The 17,927-nt window shown below is 45.6% G+C and overlaps 1 protein-coding gene across 3 annotated transcripts in view; it reads right to left on the reverse strand.

Annotated features, from left to right (window-relative positions):
• FHIT (fragile histidine triad diadenosine triphosphatase) overlaps positions 1-17,927 on the reverse strand; it is a 1,103,012-nt gene that overhangs the window by 144,736 nt on the left and 940,349 nt on the right. For all 3 annotated transcript variants that reach the window (XM_077822782.1, XM_077822781.1, XM_077822780.1), the window contains one exon: positions 16,948-17,016. In XM_077822782.1, the coding sequence (XP_077678908.1) occupies positions 16,948-17,016 (69 nt within the window). The remainder of the gene's footprint in view (positions 1-16,947; positions 17,017-17,927) is intronic.

The following is a 17,927-nucleotide window of genomic DNA, read 5'->3' on the forward strand; positions in this document are numbered from 1 at the left end:
AGGTTGGGGCATGGGAGGGGATCAGGGTGCAGGCTCTGGGCGGCACTTACCTCAAGCAGCTCCCAGACGCAGCAGCATGTCCCCCCTCCGGCTCCTACGTGGAGGCGCAGCCAGGGGGTTCTGTGCACTGCCCTGTCTGCAGTCACCACCTCTGTACCTCCAATTGGCCCTGTTTTCTGGCCAATGGAGCTGTGGGGACAGCACTTGTGGTGGGGGGCAGCATGCAGAGCCCCATAGCTGTCCCTACACATACAAGCTGGAGGGGGGACATGCTGCTGCTTCCAGGACCTGTGAGGAGCATGCCCCCGACCCCACTCCCCGGCAGGAGCTCAAGGACCGGATTAAAATATTTGAAGGGCCGGATGTGGCCCCCAAGCCATAGTTTGCCAACCTCTGATCTATGGAGCCTAATCAGCTCTGTCTTTAAACAGTGGCGAGGGGCAGGTCAAATAGTACTTGTGTTTCAGGCAGACTGATGGGTTGGCAAACTATGGCTTGGGGGCCACCGCAGCGCCTCCTGCTGTTCACCCTGGGAATTAGCTTAGTTCATGTGGAGAGCCCTCTGACAGTGGTGTCCCATCCATCTCTCGTCCTAGATTGGTGTCTCCACCCGCGTTGCTCCCAGCTTGCGGCATCCTCTTCAGGACACTGCCCTCTGGTAGTGCCCACTGCTCCAGTTTCACCCCCTTCCAGGGGTTTGGTGTTATCAGCAGTCCTTCTCTTTGCCACAGCCACAATGGCCAACCACACCCCAAAGTCTAACCCCTTTTGGCAGGGGTCTGGTGCTGTCTGTGATGGCCACTCCAAATGGCCAGTTGGAAGTGCAAGGGGGTAAAACAGGCCCACACTCTACTCTGGGTCCTGACCCAGGGACCCTTTGGCAGCAGCCTTCCTGCCTGCCCTCCTTCTCTCCCTTTGTCCATCTCTCTCCCTGGGCCATTTCCACTTTGGACCCTTTGCACCGGCTAGGCACTTTTTCTCAGGGCCCGCAGCCCAGCAGGTACCGGGCTGGAGTCCCCTTCTGCTCCCCCCGCCTGCCCAACACTGCGCTGTCCCTCATGCTAGTCTCCTCACACAGGAGACAGACCTTAACCCTCTGATGGCCTGCGAGAGACTGCCTGCTCCCTTCCTGGGCAGCCTTTATATAGGGCCTAGCCTAGCCCTGATTGGCTGGCTGTAATACTGGCCCTGATTGGCTCTCTAACAGGGCCTCTCTGATTGGCTGCTGCCTTGCGCAGTTGCTCTAGCCTGTTGTAGCCCAATCTGGCATGGGGGTGGGGCACCACTCCACCACACAGACCATCAAGCAAAACACCTGTCCCCACCCTCTCTCTTGATGCCCTCAATCAGCATGGGCTAAGTTCTACTGCCCTTTACTCCTACAATAAGAACAACAACATTTCATTATGTCCCTTCCCCACCACCCCTGCATTCAAGTGATTTGTAACTCAACCCCAGCCAAAATCTATCACTTGGGCAACACAGCTCTGTTTGCTGGATACCTAGGTAGATTATTATTGTAAATACAATCTGGTCCTGAAGCCTTTCTCCCCAGCCCATCACTAGCTGTCAGGGAGAACTCATTTAGACTTTACTTACAATTCATAATTTGAAATTATTAGGTTAGCTAACTTCACCGAAATGAATGCACTGACATGGTCATAAAAATCAACAGCTGTATAAGAAAGCTCGTCTGTGTTCATACTTTTGAAATCTATTATACTTTTTTCAGATACACGTATTTTATCATACACTTTATATGCTTTTAAAGTGTGTATTAATGTTTCAATTTCAATTCAAATTTCCAAACAATCACTAATTTGGCAACACTGTATGTAACTAGTTCACAAAACTGGGGGTGGGGGATGTTGGGGAAGGGTGAGGTGTAGGGAAATCCCTGGGGAACTACAATATACAAGAAGCACCTGAGCTATTGAAAAAAGAAAAGGAGGACCTGTGGCACCTTAGAGACTAACAAATTTATTTATTTGAGCATAAGCTTTTGTGAGCTACAGCGCACTTCATCGGATGCATCTGATGAAGTGCGCTGTAGCTCACGAAAGCTTATGCTCAAGTAAATTGGTTAGTCTCTAAGGTGCCACAAGTCCTCCTTTTCTTTTTGCGGATACAGACACAGGGCTGCTACTCTGAAACCTGAGCTATTGAGTAATTCCAAGAACAGGCAAAGTAAACAGCCTTGGAGATCATGTTAACACTAATCTCCTGATCAGCAGCTTGTCTTTGTGACTAACTTGCTTGCCAATGACTTGTTGTCAAGGTCAGGAAATACTCTAAAAGGCAAACAAAGCACATATCCTGGTGGGGAGAGGGCAAGAGCTCTTTTGCTCTTTTTGATCATATCAAAGCACTCCTCTCCATTACAATAAAGCCTAAATACAAGCAATGATTTCAAGCTAACATTTTGTACCTTAAGTGAAAGAATGGTGAAACCTTGGAGCCAGGCTGCTAAAGCAGAACCAAGTCAGCAAAGGGTGAGAAGCAATAAAAGCAGTGATGGAATTCAGAGAGACAGATGGGCTAAAGGGCCATTAGACTGCATGATGATATGTAAAATGCCAAATGTACATTACCTTCCAGACAAATTCTAGGTATAAAGGGCATGTATGTGATCATGAAGAATAGCTGTTTTAATACAGAGTCTTCTAATGACATCTAATTTGTTTCTATGGTCAGGATGATTCCCTTTGACATCTCCAGAGCTGATGGAAGGGAGATTTCAGGAAAATAAGTGACTGTTAATCAGACCTGGGTATGATGTTTATCCTGCCTATCTATTACCCATTGAGCTACTGAGTTAAGATGTGTTGTGTATACAATACACAGAAAGTATAGTAAGGTCTTAGAGATTTCATATATTGGATTGGCTAATATCATGCAAGCTCTGAAAGGCAAAAAATATCAGAGACAGTGGAGTTTCCATCAAGGGAAATACATATGATGCTAAGATGTGGAATTCCATTTACCGATTGAAAAATGTGTCCGTTTTGGCTTATGGACGTGGGATGCACTTAAGAAATATGCAGATGTGTTGCCAGCCACTTTGCTACTGCACTCATGATAAGGATGTCAAAATGCGAGACCATTACAGCATGATAGGATAAGCCTCATGGTTCACTGAGAACACGATGAGTAGCATCAGTAAAAGTGGAAGCAATCTCAAATACTAGATAATGTAGGAAAATACCAGAATATTAGGCCCTCGGTACATTACATATTCCAAGACCAGAAGTGGATATGCTAAAATACCATGAGAAAGGATGTTCTCACAGTGTTTACAGCTAGGCCCACAAATCTCAGGAGAGCCTTTTTTCCTTGAGATTTCCAGATGATTTGATTTTCAGTCTTCAGTTCTGTAGGTTCAAGCAGTATACATAATTTGGATATTCTTCACTTCGCTGAACTGAACTCCTTACTCTGAAATTTTGAGCTTTCCACAGCCCTAACAACCACCATATGTGACAGGGACATTACACAAGTACCCATACACCCTAGTAATAAATCGCTGCATGGGGAAGTACACTAAGACCCATATATGACTCCTACTTTGGTATCCTCAGATGAATGTATTTCTGCATAACCAGGTGCAGTTCAGTTTACTGAACTGACTCCCTCAATTCTTTGCATTATCCCAAGGCAGATGAAGAAAGGACCGACCTGTGCTCATTGGCTAGTGGAAGAGTCAGAAAATGCCTTGTCAGTTAGAAGGGAAATGTTTTTTTGAAGAATTATTTTGGCAAGACCAGAATGAAGTTCACAGCCTATGGGAAGAAGACATTTCCACCAAGATGAAAATAGAGAGGTAGGCACTGGGGGAAAATAGAATCATAGAAGATCAGGGCGGGAAGGGACCTCAGGAGGTCGTCTAGTCCCATCCCCTGCTCAAAGCAGGACCCATCCCCAACTAAATCATCCCAGCCAGGGCTTTGTCAAGCTTGACCTTAAAAACTTCTAAGGAGGGAGATTCCACCACCTCCCTAGGTAGAGCTCCTTTGCCCTCTGGTGCACCCATTTAGAGCCAGATTCTGTCCTGTCTTACCCACATGGACTTGCACAAGATGTAAATAGGGAAGAATCTGGCCCTTAGAGAGTTTAGACTGTAGCAGATTGATCTACCAGCAGGCAACAGTATGTTGCCATAAGGTACTGTATAACCCTGAGGAATGGACTCAGGACTTCAGCTTATTAACTCTGCATGCTGTTAATTTTCATGGAGAGACTCATCCAATGCCCACTGACATTGTTGGGAGTCTTTCCATTTACTTCAGTGGGCACTGAATCAGGTCTTAAATAACTTTCCTTGAAGAGTAAAATGGGAAGCTGCTTTCAGGAGGTTCTGCAACTGTGTGCTTTTAACGAGTCCTCCACTGGGCTTTAAACATAACGAGGCAGCACGAGAGCTTCTGTCAGCACTTCAGCACCTAGATGCGTGACAGTCAAAGCTACAACAAACCACTCACTGGAGATCTGAACTCTAGGTTTGTTTGGCTAAGCTTGCGGATTCACCATTGTCCTCCAGTTCGGCCTGGTTGAAAAGGAAGCTAGAGTGCTGTGGAGAATTATGCTTAGCTGCTTCCTTTACCCTCCAGAATGGCAACTGAACACGACAAGGTGTTCCTGTGTGCTGAAATGATTGAAAGCCATGTGCTGAATGAGATCAGCAAGTCAAAACATCGTTCCCGAAGTGATTCTCTTGCTGTCGGTCTGAATATCAGGGGAAGGAGAACAACAGATGGTGCAGCCGGAATACTGCTGCTGCTTTAAGCATTTTACAAAATCTCCAAGTCATGGACTAATTCAGACTTTAGTTTGGATGAGGTACAATGCAGCAGGCTCAGCAGCAGCACCAGCCCAGCCCTTTAACTTAGGTGTATTTGATCCCGAAGAGCGTCTGGGGATTGGAGTCTCAGTGGCTCTCTCGTTTTTGCATTCCCCTTTTCCCATCATGTTTGCATTTCTCACCAATCTAGGCAAGGAGCTTCTATCTAGACAGAGACTAGAAACTTGGGAACGGGGGAGAGTAAGTCCGGTTACAGACACAGAGCCTTTCACCTGAAATTAACTGCTCTGAATATGGTTTGCATTGGTAGTAACTGTTTATGGAAATAAGATGGTGGTCTCAGTCCAGTTACTGAGGATAGAGTGAGAGTACACAGGGTTCTTCATCCCCAAACACATCATAGGTGCTAAATGACACCATTTCTAGCAGCACTGGTAGATACTGAGGATCTCATTGACAGGTAGACTGAGTTTCATTCACTCCTCTAGAGAGGTCTCCTTCAAAATAGGCTGAGTCACCCATTGGATGGACAATGCTGGCATGTCTCCAGTTGCCAAGGCTGTCAAGCCAACCTCGACATTCATTAATAATGATGGTAACACAAGCCTGTTTTTTTCTGTTCTCTATGCACAGCACTGGAGAGCCCCACACCCACCACAGTAAGAGTGTTATCACCCTCAACCTAAGGCAGGATGATCATTATTTTTATTATAGTAACAGCTAGTGGCTTCCACTGAGATCAGGGCTCCATTGTGTTAGAGGTTATACAAACACATAGTGCTCCTTAACCGAGGTGCTCTGAGAGTGGAGAGACATTTCAGGATAATGTCTTCAAGGTCTTTAATATAGTCACCTCTGATAGTTACATAGTGCTCACGCTCATTAAATCAACACAGAATGTAGCTCTTTGGTAGAGTATATCCATTGATGCACAACTGAATCAATCTTTTGTGTCATACTTTCACAGCAGAAAAGAACCAATCCTCTATTGTAAAGCAGATATTTAACTCCCTTAAATTCCTTGATGGTTAAATATAAAGTTCTCATTCTCTTTTAAACCAAATGAAAGAAATACAGGTGACAATATGCATGTGTTTTGATTAAAGCCTTTTCCTAATAGCCATCCAGATCTTCCACTGCAGTTCCAATCTTCAAGAAACAAACAGAATTCATGGATCAGAATGCCTCAAGATTGATATAAAATGGCTATAAACCAAGAGTAAAATATAAAGGGCCTGATCCTGTAATTGCTTTAGGAAAGAAACTTAACAGTCATGTGTAAGTTGTCTGCAGGGTTGGGCTCCAAATAATTTCAGGAAGATGGGAGGATTAAAAAAACATGCCTTTACTCTTCACTGTGACAAAGTGGCATGTTGGGGACTTGTTCATTAGCAGTCCCCAAGAAATAAACAAATCCCAGGGAGTCTCACTGCAGAGACAGAGGGAAAGTGTATTCCTCAGCCAAAATGGTCCAAATCTAGTAGGTTTTTTCATGACTAATGATTCTATAAATATTTAAAAGAAATCAAGCAGTGGCTTCTGAAGAATGCACTGAGATATATACGCCTAATTCAAGTGACTTATTGGAGGAAACATGTCAGGAAAGGCATTTGGGCATTGGATGTTTTTCTTTCTCTTCTTTTGTGATTAAGTTTTCCAACACTGAATCATAAAGAAAGTGTAAATGTGCAACCAGAACAAGAGGCTTCATACAACACAGCCTATTGGTCAATCCCAAAAAACATACCAAGCAATAAAGACTTGTCACAATTCAGGGCAACTGCACCTGTATTCTCCCTCCATGGACAAGCCAGGGCATCCACTCTAGGCTCCGAGCTCCTCAGCCATCCCCCCTCTTGGGTAGAGACACACATCTCTCTCTACCTCCTGACTGCAGTATTTCCAGGCTGCACAGTTCCCTGCCTTCACTGTGTGTTCCACAGTAAGTTAGCGGGCCTGCATTGCTTTCTTCTCAGAGGCTATAAACAGTGTAATTGCCCACAGTTAATCCACCACACAATTCTTTCTAAGCAAGCACATTTATTCTGAAGATAAAAGCATTCAGGAGAAAACATACTGCATGCTAATACATACTGTATGCATGCTAATAGCTTGCCACAGGTCCCCCCATCCCCAACTCCAGTCGTGGCTTTGGCAGATGATCCGTCCTTCGACCACCAACAGTTTTCTGTGGTTACAAGCTCATAACAATTGTTAGCTCAGAACGGCCACCTGCATAAATCTGAGAGTCCCTCCTTTATACAGTTTGGCCCTTTGATCTTGGGGCACTGGGAACAGGTAATTAGCAAACAATTGTCCTTCCTTCAGGGCGTAGCTTCAAAGTGCTGGGTTTTTGCATAACCAGAGGCCGGCGGTGTGGGGGAGAGACTGCATTTACCTTTTCCTAGCTATTTCCCAGGAATTCCACTTCACACTATTGTCCCAACAGTTCATTGTCTGCCACATTGTCCAATATAGTTCTTTGATCACCCAGACCCACAATATTACAGAACCTTTGCATTTAATACACTGGACTCCAAAGATACTTAAACCTAATTCAGTGAGATCTCCCAAAGTACAGGGAATTGCATCTGTCACAGACACATTATCTGTTACCTTTAAATATTCCCCTTATACCTTAAAATACTGTCAGGAGACGGAATCGCTGAGCCTCACACCCAAATGCAGGATAAATAAGATTTACCTAATGGAGCTCAACCTATTGAAGTCCTGATTCCCATTCCTCTGCTCAAACCGTTACTCAACAACAGAGATATTCATTCCCAAGCCAACTGGGGAGAGGAGGGGGAGACATCAAGAGGATGCAGCTCCTTTCCAACATCTTGTCTCCAGAAATCCTAGAGACTGATGCCTCAACATCTGGGCACGTTCTTCACTTGTCAAAGAGCGAAGAGTGTCATGGGACTTGCCAGCAATCTACTGAGCATAAACAGATGACAACGTGTCACCGTCTGGAAGGCTCTAAACCAGTTAAAGGTATTTTGGAGACTTACGTTAGCTTGTGTTGAACCAAAGCTGTGAGCAGGACTTTGCGGAGAATCCTACACAATAGTTACAGAGCATTTGCTTATCTTGCACTATGGCTGGGTTTGGTGTACACTTTAATGAGATGTCCCTGCCAAAATGCTTTGTTGGATTGTGATAAGTAGGCTGAGCAGCATTGTCATAAATATAAAGGGAAGGGTAAACCCCTTTGAAATCCCTCCTGGCCAGGGGAAAGCTCCTCTCACCTGTAAAGGGTTAAGAAGCTAAAGGTAACCTCGCTGGCACCTGACCAAAATGACCAATGAGGGGACAAGATACTTTCAAAAGCTGGGAGGAGGGAGAGAAACAAAGGGTCTGTGTCTGTCTGTATGCTGCTTTTGCCAGGGACAGAACAGGAATGGAGTCTTAGAACTTTTAGTAAGTAATCTAGCTAGGTATGTGTTAGATTATGATTTCTTTAAATGGCTGAGAAAAGAATTGTGCTGAATAGAATAACTATTTCTGTCTGTGTATCTTTTTTGTAACTTAAGGTTTTGCCTAGAGGAGTTCTCTATGTTTTCTAATCTAATTACCCTGTAAGATATCTACCATCCTGATTTTACAGGGGGGATTTCTTCATTTCTATTTACTTCTATTTTCTATTAAAAGTCTTCTTGTAAAAGACTGAATGCTTTTTCATTGTTCTCAGATCCAAGGGTTTGGGTCTGTGGTCACCTATGCAAATTGGTGAGGCTTTTTATCCAACATTTCCCAGGAAAGGGGGGGTGCAAGTGTTGGGAGGATTGTTCATTGTTCTTAAGATCCAAGGGTCTGGGTCTGTAGTCACCTAGGCAAATTGGTGAGGCTTTTTACCAAACCTTGTCCAGGAAGTGGGGTGCAGGGTTTTGGGAAGTATTTTGGGGGGAAAGACGCGTCCAAACAGCTCTTCCCCAGTAACCAGTATTAGTTTGGTGGTGGTAGCGGCCATTCCAAGGACCACGGGTGGAATACTTTGTACCTTGGGGAAGTTTTGACCTAAGCTGGTAAAGATAAGCTTAGGAGGTTTTTCATGCAGGTCCCCACATCTGTACCCTAGAGTTCAGAGTGGGGGAGGAACCTTGACATGGTGGCATAGTGGTGGGATTAACCTGAAATCATTTTGAGATCCAGTTGAGATTTTTTGAACTAGAAATACAGATTTTAAAAAGGAATTTTTTTTCCTGTGGCTTTGAAGCAGCTTTGAAACTGAAAGCAGCTTGGGTTTTCCCTGCTTTGTGGCCAAGCAGAGACAAAAGGGGATTATCTTTGTGAATTGCAGGTTTTCTTTGCCTGGAGGCAGGGTACTTAACTCCTGCAGGGAAATTCACAGTCTTCCAACCCAGAGTTTTTTGTTTTTTTTTTTTCTTTTCTTCCAAAAAGTAAATAGGGGGGGTGTGCTCTACCCATTTGCCTGGAGACAAAAGTGGCAGGGTGTTTTTTTTAGGATTTTGATTTTTTTTGTTTTACAAGGAGCACAGGTTTGAAAGGGAATTTTTTTTTCTTTGGGCTGGGTAAGCAGGTTTCCAAGTAGTTGGAGGTTTTTTGCTTTAATTTGGGCCCAGAGCAGAGACAAGGGAATTGTCTTTTTCTGTAGGCTGACAATCACTATCAGAGAATAGGTATTCTATTCCAGCACAGCAAAATTTTACAGCCAAGTTTTGTTTGTTTATTTCTAAACCTCGGGTGTAAAGTTAGTTAAAAACAGAGAGGTTAGAATGGCAAAATCCGCGGCTCGACTACAGCTCAAATTAGCCAAATTTCAGGCTGAGGAAAGACAAAGGGAACATGAAAGACAGATAGAACTCATGCGGCTGAAGAAGGAACAAGAAAGGGAGGCAGCGAGAGAAGCAGAACAACACCAAGCGGCTGCTCACAGGAGAGCTATGGAAGCGAGGGACAAAGAACTGGAGGAGAAGGAAAAAGAGAGGAAGTATGTGGAGGAGATGGAGAAGATAAAGGCTCAGCAGAATATCCCAACAAACCCTAGTAATCCTTCTCCAAGTACCACTTCCCATCCCAGAAAGTTCCCCACCTACAAGGCAGGCGATGATACTGAGGCCTTCCTAGAAAACTTCGAAAGGGCCTGCCTTGGGTACAACATCTCTACTGACCAATACATGGTAGAGCTGAGGCCGCAGCTCAGTGGACCCTTAGCTGAGGTGGCAGCTGAAATGCCTAAAGAACACATGAACAAGTATGAACTGTTTAAATCCAAGGCGAGAGTCAGAATGGGGATAACACCCGAGCAGTCTCGTCGGAGGTTCAGAGCCCTAAGGTGGAAACCAGACATGTCATTTACCCGACATGCCTACCACATTGTGAAACATTGGGATGCCTGGATATCAGGAGCAAGTGTTGAATCTCCAGTAAATTTGCCCTTCCTAATGCAAATGGAACAATTCTTAGAGGGTGTTCCTGAGGAAATAGAAAGATACATCCTAGATGGGAAACCCAAAACTGTAATCGAGGCAGGAGAGATTGGAGCCAGATGGGTGGAGGTGGCAGAGAAGAAGAAAACTGGTCGCAGTTGGAGCGGAGACCAGAAGGGACCACCCCAGACCACACCCTATTACCGGGGGCCGCCCAAGGCCCCACCTACCTCCCAAAGAACCCTCCAGACCCCTTATCGTCCTGCCACCCCGTTCTCCAGCAACCCTCCTCGCCCCAGTGACCCGTCAGCTGGACGATGTTTTAAATGTAACGAGCTGGGGCATGTAAAGGCCAACTGCCCCAAGAACCCCAACAGATTACAGTTCATTGCACCGGAATCACACCAGAGGTCCACAGGCCCAGATACCTCCCAGATACCCTTGGAGCGGAGGGAAACTGTGAGTGTGGGCGGGAAGAAGGTCACCGCGTGGAGGGACACCGGAGCACAAGTGTCAGCTATCCATGCTTCCTTAGTGGACCCCAATTTAATCAACCCAGAGATCCAAGTGACGATTCAACCCTTCAAGTCCAACTCTTTCAATTTGCCTACAGCCAAGTTGCCTGTCCAGTACAAGGGCTGGTCAGGAATGTGGACTTTTGCAGTCTATGATGATTATCCCATCCCCATGCTGTTGGGGGAAGACTTGGCCAATCATGTGAAGCAGGCCAAGAGGGTGGGAATGGTCACCCGCAGCCAGGCTAAACAAGCCGTGAGGCCTAGCTCTGTTCCGGAAACTTCTATCAGGACCCAGTCAGAGGTGATGGACCCGGACCCCAGGCCAATGTCTGCAACAGCAGTAGTGGATCCAGTCCCAGAGACCCAGACGGAACCAGTCCCAGAACCGGAACCAGCCGAACAACCAACACCAGACCCCGTGCCAGCACTGAATCCAGTACTTGCAACCTCAACACCAGAGGGCCCCACCGAACCTGAACTGGCAGCAGCCGATAACCCTACACAAGAGGCTCAGCCGGATCCTGAATCCCAACCTAGTGCACCAGCGGAGAGCGGTTCACAGTCAACAGAAACAACTCCATCCCCTATATCGCTTCCAGAGGGACCAAGCCTAGGTCCACAATCCAATGAGGAACTGATGTCCCCAGCATCAAGGGAACAGTTCCAGACCGAACAGGAAGCAGATGAAAGCCTCCAGAGAGCTTGGACGGCGGCACGGAGCAACCCACCGCCTCTCAGCTCTTCTAATCGATCCAGGTTTGTTGTAGAAAGAGGACTTTTATACAAGGAAACTCTTTCTGGTGGACACCAGGAAGACTGGCATCCTCAGAGACAGTTGGTAGTTCCAACTAAATACCGGGCCAAGCTCTTGAGCTTAGCCCACGATCACCCTAGTGGCCATGCTGGGGTGAACAGGACCAAAGACCGTTTGGGGGGGTCATTCCACTGGGAGGGAATGGGCAAGGATGTTTCTACCTATGTCCAGTCTTGTGAGGTGTGCCAAAGAGTGGGAAAACCCCAAGACCAGGTCAAAGCCCCTCTACAACCACTCCCCATCATTGAAGTTCCATTTCAGCGAGTAGCTGTGGATATTCTGGGTCCTTTTCTGAAAAAGACAGCCAGAGGAAAGCAGTACATACTGACTTTCATGGATTTTGCCACCCGATGGCCAGAAGCAGTAGCTCTAAGCAACACCAGGGCTAAAAGTGTATGCCAGGCACTAGCAGACATTTTTGCCAGGGTAGGTTGGCCCTCCGACATCCTCACAGATGCAGGGACTAATTTCCTGGCAGGAACTATGAAAAACCTTTGGGAAGCTCATGGGGTAAATCACTTGGTTGCCACTCCTTACCACCATCAAACAAATGGCATGGTGGAGAAGTTTAATGGAACTTTGGGGGCCATGATACGTAAATTCGTAAATGAGCACTCCAATGATTGGGACCTAGTGTTGCAGCAGTTGCTCTTTGCCTACAGAGCTGTACCACATCCCAGTTTAGGGTTTTCCCCATTTGAACTTGTATATGGCCGTGAGGTTAAGGGGCCATTGCAGTTGGTGAAGCAGCAATGGGAGGGATTTACACCTTCTCCAGGAACTAACATTCTGGACTTTGTAACCAACCTACAAAACACCCTCCGAACCTCTTTAGCCCTTGCTAAAGAAAACTTACAGGATGCTCAAAAAGAGCAAAAAGCCTGGTATGATAAACATGCCAGAGAGCGTTCCTTCAAAGTAGGAGACCAGGTCATGGTCTTAAGGGCGCTCCAGGCCCATAAAATGGAAGCATCGTGGGAAGGGCCATTCATGGTCCAGGAGCGCCTGGGAGCTGTTAATTATCTCATAGCATTCCCCACCTCCAACCGAAAGCCTAAGGTGTACCATATTAATTCTCTAAAGCCCTTTTATTCCAGAGAATTAAAGGTTTGTCAGTTTACAGCCCAGGGAGAAGATGATGCTGAGTGGCCTGAAGGTGTCTACTACGAAGGGAAATGTGCTGGTGGTGTGGAAGAGGTGAACCTCTCCATGACCCTTGGGCGTATGCAGCGACAGCAGATCCAGGAGCTGTGCACTAGCTACGCGCCAACGTTCTCAGCCACCCCAGGACTGACTGAACGGGCATACCACTCCATTGACACAGGTAATGCTCACCCAATTAGGGTCCAACCTTACCGGGTGTCTCCTCAAGCTAAAACTGCTATAGAACGGGAGATCCAGGATATGTTACAGATGGGTGAAATCCGCCCCTCTGAAAGTGCATGGGCATCTCCAGTGGTTCTAGTTCCCAAACCAGATGGGGAAATACGTTTTTGCGTGGACTACCGTAAGCTAAATGCTGTAACTCGCCCAGACAACTATCCAATGCCACGCACAGATGAACTGTTAGAGAAACTGGGACGGGCCCAGTTCATCTCTACCTTGGACTTAACAAAGGGGTACTGGCAGGTACCGCTAGATGAATCTGCCAAGGAAAGGTCAGCCTTCATCACACATCTCGGGCTGTATGAATTTAATGTACTCCCTTTCGGGCTGCGAAATGCACCCGCCACTTTCCAAAGACTTGTAGATGGTCTCCTAGCGGGATTAGGAGAATATGCAGTCGCCTACCTTGACGATGTGGCCATATTTTCGGATTCCTGGGCAGACCACCTGGAACATCTACACAAAGTCCTTGAGCGCATAAGGGAGGCAGGACTAACTGTTAAGGCTAAGAAGTGTCAAATAGGCCTAAACAGAGTGACTTACCTTGGACACCAGGTGGGTCAAGGAACTATCAGCCCCCTACAGGCCAAAGTGGATGCTATCCAAAAGTGGCCTGTCCCAAAGTCAAAGAAACAGGTTCAATCCTTCTTAGGCTTGGCCGGTTATTACAGACGATTTGTACCGCACTACAGCCAAATCGCTGCCCCACTGACAGACCTAACCAAAAAGAAACAGCCAAATGCTGTTCAGTGGACCGGAAAGTGTCAGAAGGCCTTTAACAAGCTTAAAGCGACACTCATGTCTGACCCTGTACTAAGGGCCCCAGACTTTGACAAACCGTTCCTAGTAACCACAGATGCATCCGAGCGTGGTGTGGGAGCAGTTTTAATGCAGAAAGGATCTGATCAAGAATTCCACCCTGTAGTGTTTCTCAGCAAAAAACTGTCTGAGAGGGAAAGCAACTGGTCAGTCACTGAAAAAGAATGTTATGCCATTGTCTACGCTCTGGAAAAGCTACGCCCATATGTTTGGGGACGGCGTTTCCACCTGCAAACCGACCATGCTGCACTGAAGTGGCTTCACACCGTCAAGGAAACTAACAAAAAACTTCTTCGGTGGAGTTTAGCTCTCCAAGATTTTGATTTCGACATCCAACACATCTCAGGAGCTTCTAACAAAGTGGCTGATGCACTCTCCCGTGAAAGTTTCCCAGAGTCAACTGGTTAAAATCGTCCTTGAGATGTGGAAAATATTGTTAGTCTTTATGTACTTGGTAGTATATTTAGAGATGCATGTGTCTTATTAACTCTGTTTTTCCTAGAGCTCCAGGAAGAAATCCCAGCCAGTGTTTCACCCTAGCTGAGATTTGGGGGGCGTGTCATAAATATAAAGGGAAGGGTAAACCCCTTGGAAATCCCTCCTGGCCAGGGGAAAGCTCCTCTCACCTGTAAAGGGTTAAGAAGCTAAAGGTAACCTCGCTGGCACCTGACCAAAATGACCAATGAGGGGACAAGATACTTTCAAAAGCTGGGAGGAGGGAGAGAAACAAAGGGTCTGTGTCGGTCTGTATGCTGTGCTTGGCCAGGGATAGACCAGGAATGGAGTCTTAGAACTTTTAGTAAGTAATCTAGCTAGGTATGTGTTAGATTATGATTTCTTTAAATGGCTGAGAAAAGAATTGTGCTGAATAGAATAACTATTTCTGTCTGTGTATCTTTTTTGTAACTTAAGGTTTTGCCTAGAGGGGTTCTCTATGTTTTCTAATCTAATTACCCTGTAAGATATCTACCATCCTGATTTTACAGGGGGGATTTCTTCATTTCTATTTACTTCTATTTTCTATTAAAAGTCTTCTTGTAAAAAACTGAATGCTTTTTCATTGTTCTCAGATCCAAGGGTTTGGGTCTGTGGTCACCTATGCAAATTGGTGAGGCTTTTTATCCAACATTTCCCAGGAAAGGGGGGGTGCAAGTGTTGGGAGGATTGTTCATTGTTCTTAAGATCCAAGGGTCTGGGTCTGTAGTCACCTAGGCAAATTGGTGAGGCTTTTTACCAAACCTTGTCCAGGAAGTGGGGTGCAGGGTTTTGGGAAGTATTTTGGGGGGAAAGACGCGTCCAAACAGCTCTTCCCCAGTAACCAGTATTAGTTTGGTGGTGGTAGCGGCCATTCCAAGGACCACGGGTGGAATACTTTGTACCTTGGGGAAGTTTTGACCTAAGCTGGTAAAGATAAGCTTAGGAGGTTTTTCATGCAGGTCCCCACATCTGTACCCTAGAGTTCAGAGTGGGGGAGGAACCTTGACAAGCATGTATACACAGGCTAGATGTGAATGGGGCCTTGGGGCAATTACAGAATACTGTCTATGTTTGCAATCCAAAATATAGCTACATTTATCAGCCTCCCATACGTAAACTAAACCACACTTACAACCAAGCTATTGATTGACCTCAGACTATGTTCCAGAGGAGTTGGGATCTGAAGAACACTCCAAGAGCCTTATCTCCCCAGTTAGCAGTCTATCTGTTACAGAGCTGCAGCCTGCCAATACATAGTGATCTGCTGACCTGTCAAAGATCTACACATGTGAAAGATCCTACTAGAGGCGATAAATTGATCCCTGATAGATGGATCACTACCCGCCGACCCGGCGGGTAGTGTAGACATACCCTAAGCTTTACCTGCTTGTGTGGGTTTTATTTTTAAAAACTGGAAAATGTCATTGTAAAACAAAACTAAAAAAAGGCAGAGGAACTTAGGGACTGGTGTAGTATCTAAAACTATTTTTAACACGTTTTAAAAATATGGATTAGATTTCAAGTTTGCTGATATTCCTTTAATCACAGCAGTACACAAGTACTGCCATAATGAACTCATTTGGTCTACTTGTGCATTGTTGGTTACATGTGTTTTCCAGGGTCAGAGCCCCCATCTACCCCATAACTCTCACATACACATTATTGTCCAAGCTGCCATAATCATCGTACCTAGCCATAACATTTAGAGAGGATCCAAAACATGGCATCACATTTTTCATCGTGTAAATAACATTCTATAGGGAAGCATCAGCACAGGCACGTCACAAAAGGAAAAAAAGTGCAACAGCAGAAAAATATCATGAATTCGTCCTAAAACAGATGGCATGGTGCTGAAAAAAGTTGGCATTAATAATTTCCAGGAAGGAATACAGTTTGTATATTTAAGATGCAATCTCTTACCAAGCAACCAAGAAACATACACAAAAGTGCGTTGATTACAATTTTCATTTAACTCATTCAGATTGTTATCAGCTGGGAAAGTAGTAATGCCCAGTACAAATGTTCTTTAAAAAAAACACAGGGATTACGTAAAAATGTAATTGATTATGGCTCCAATCCTGCAATTGGAGCCACATGCATACGTATATCAAAGACACACACATCTATTCTGATTAATTTTGATCCCTGGGGCTGAACTATGAGCTTGCCACAAGCCCCGAGCAAAGGGTGTTGCTTTGTTGTGCGGCCCCTGGAGCAGGCCAGGAGGCAGACAGTGACTCTGAGATTGGTAATCAGCCGCCAGGGTTTCTCTTTGCTCTGAGGGGGAAGTACCCTGCACCAGGTCTATGGCGAGCAAAAGGTATTTTCCTCACAGTGTTGGCGCAGCTATGCTGACCCCGTCTTGGGGCATGGTGCAAAACTCTGCCCATTCCCCCACCCCGACCTTCCCACTCCTGCTTGCATGCATGGGGGACAGAACATGAGACTGTGTCTTCCCCTGTACAACTACTCACAGCAAGGGTAGCGCACATGAGCTTGACGGGTCGCCCAACACTTCTTTACAGCCTTATGCATTGCATAATTTGATCCTTCGCTTGCAAATCCATACACTATCCTGCCTGGGGTTCCGTAATTGCCAGATTCTTTGCCAGCAGTTTAAAAAAGTCAAATTTGGTGGAGTTCACTTTAAACTGGCAGTATTTATCTAGGGCAAGACCTGGCTCATTAAGTTGATTAAGCTGACACCCACTTTGATCTAACAATAAGATCTATGAGACCTACCTCATCATAGACACTGTCATTTCTGCTGAAGTCTCCAACCTTCCTTGGAAGAACATGGACATGAACGTGCTGAAAATTCAAAAACAACAAACAATGGTGATTATCTAGATAATTTTTGTAGGCTGACAGTGATGTTTTCCTGACATCCTATTACTACACACTGGCTCCCACTGTATTATTTTCAGAGTCAAAAAAATGTTAACCTGTTCTATAACTGTATTGCAAATCTTCAGAGACTGCATAAGATGAAAAACATGAGAAAGCAACTTTGCTGTAATATGAGCATTTGAGTGAAATGCCAGAAAGTTTAGGAATTATTCAGAGTTGTCAGTCTGAGTTGTATTTAGCCAGCGCTCTGAAATGACAGCATATTTTAAAGCTGACTGTTGTGACATTGAAACTGACAGGAATAAGAATTTGCCAACTTCGGATTGCAGTAGAAGGAAGATAGCAGGTGTAAGCCGGGGGGCTGCAGGGGCAGGGTTACACAGTATTGGCTCAGCAGTATTCTGAGAAGACTATGGGATAAAGGAAATTCTCTTCAGACTCAGCTGTTCAGGTAGCAGTGGTATTATGGGGAGGACACATGGCGATGTACAGAATGCCTAACAGCATGTACTTTGCAAGGCTGAAAAAGACACGTAAAAGTTTTGCTTTTACATCATCTTCCAAGAAAGTGGAACCTGAACGTCGCTGGTACAATCTGTGATGGAGGGCCCTGGTGGCATAAAACCCACTGGGTGTCCAGGTTCTGGGAATGCAAAGTGCTCACAACCCTTATGAGGACGAAGAGTTAAGGGAGGAGCATAGCCAGAAAGGGCGTTTGGCCAGAGCAGTCACAGAGCGCAACAGTCCTCTGCAAAACTGGTGGAAATGAATGATGTCAATGGGAGTCTTTCCATTGTCTTCAATGGACATGGGATTGGGCCCTAAAGCTCCCTCCATATTTGGCAGAACCTCGGTGTTGGTAGCTGCAAGAG

The sequence above is a fragment of the Eretmochelys imbricata genome, chromosome 7 (assembly GCF_965152235.1).
Source record: "Eretmochelys imbricata isolate rEreImb1 chromosome 7, rEreImb1.hap1, whole genome shotgun sequence".
Taxonomy (NCBI): domain Eukaryota; kingdom Metazoa; phylum Chordata; order Testudines; family Cheloniidae; genus Eretmochelys; species Eretmochelys imbricata.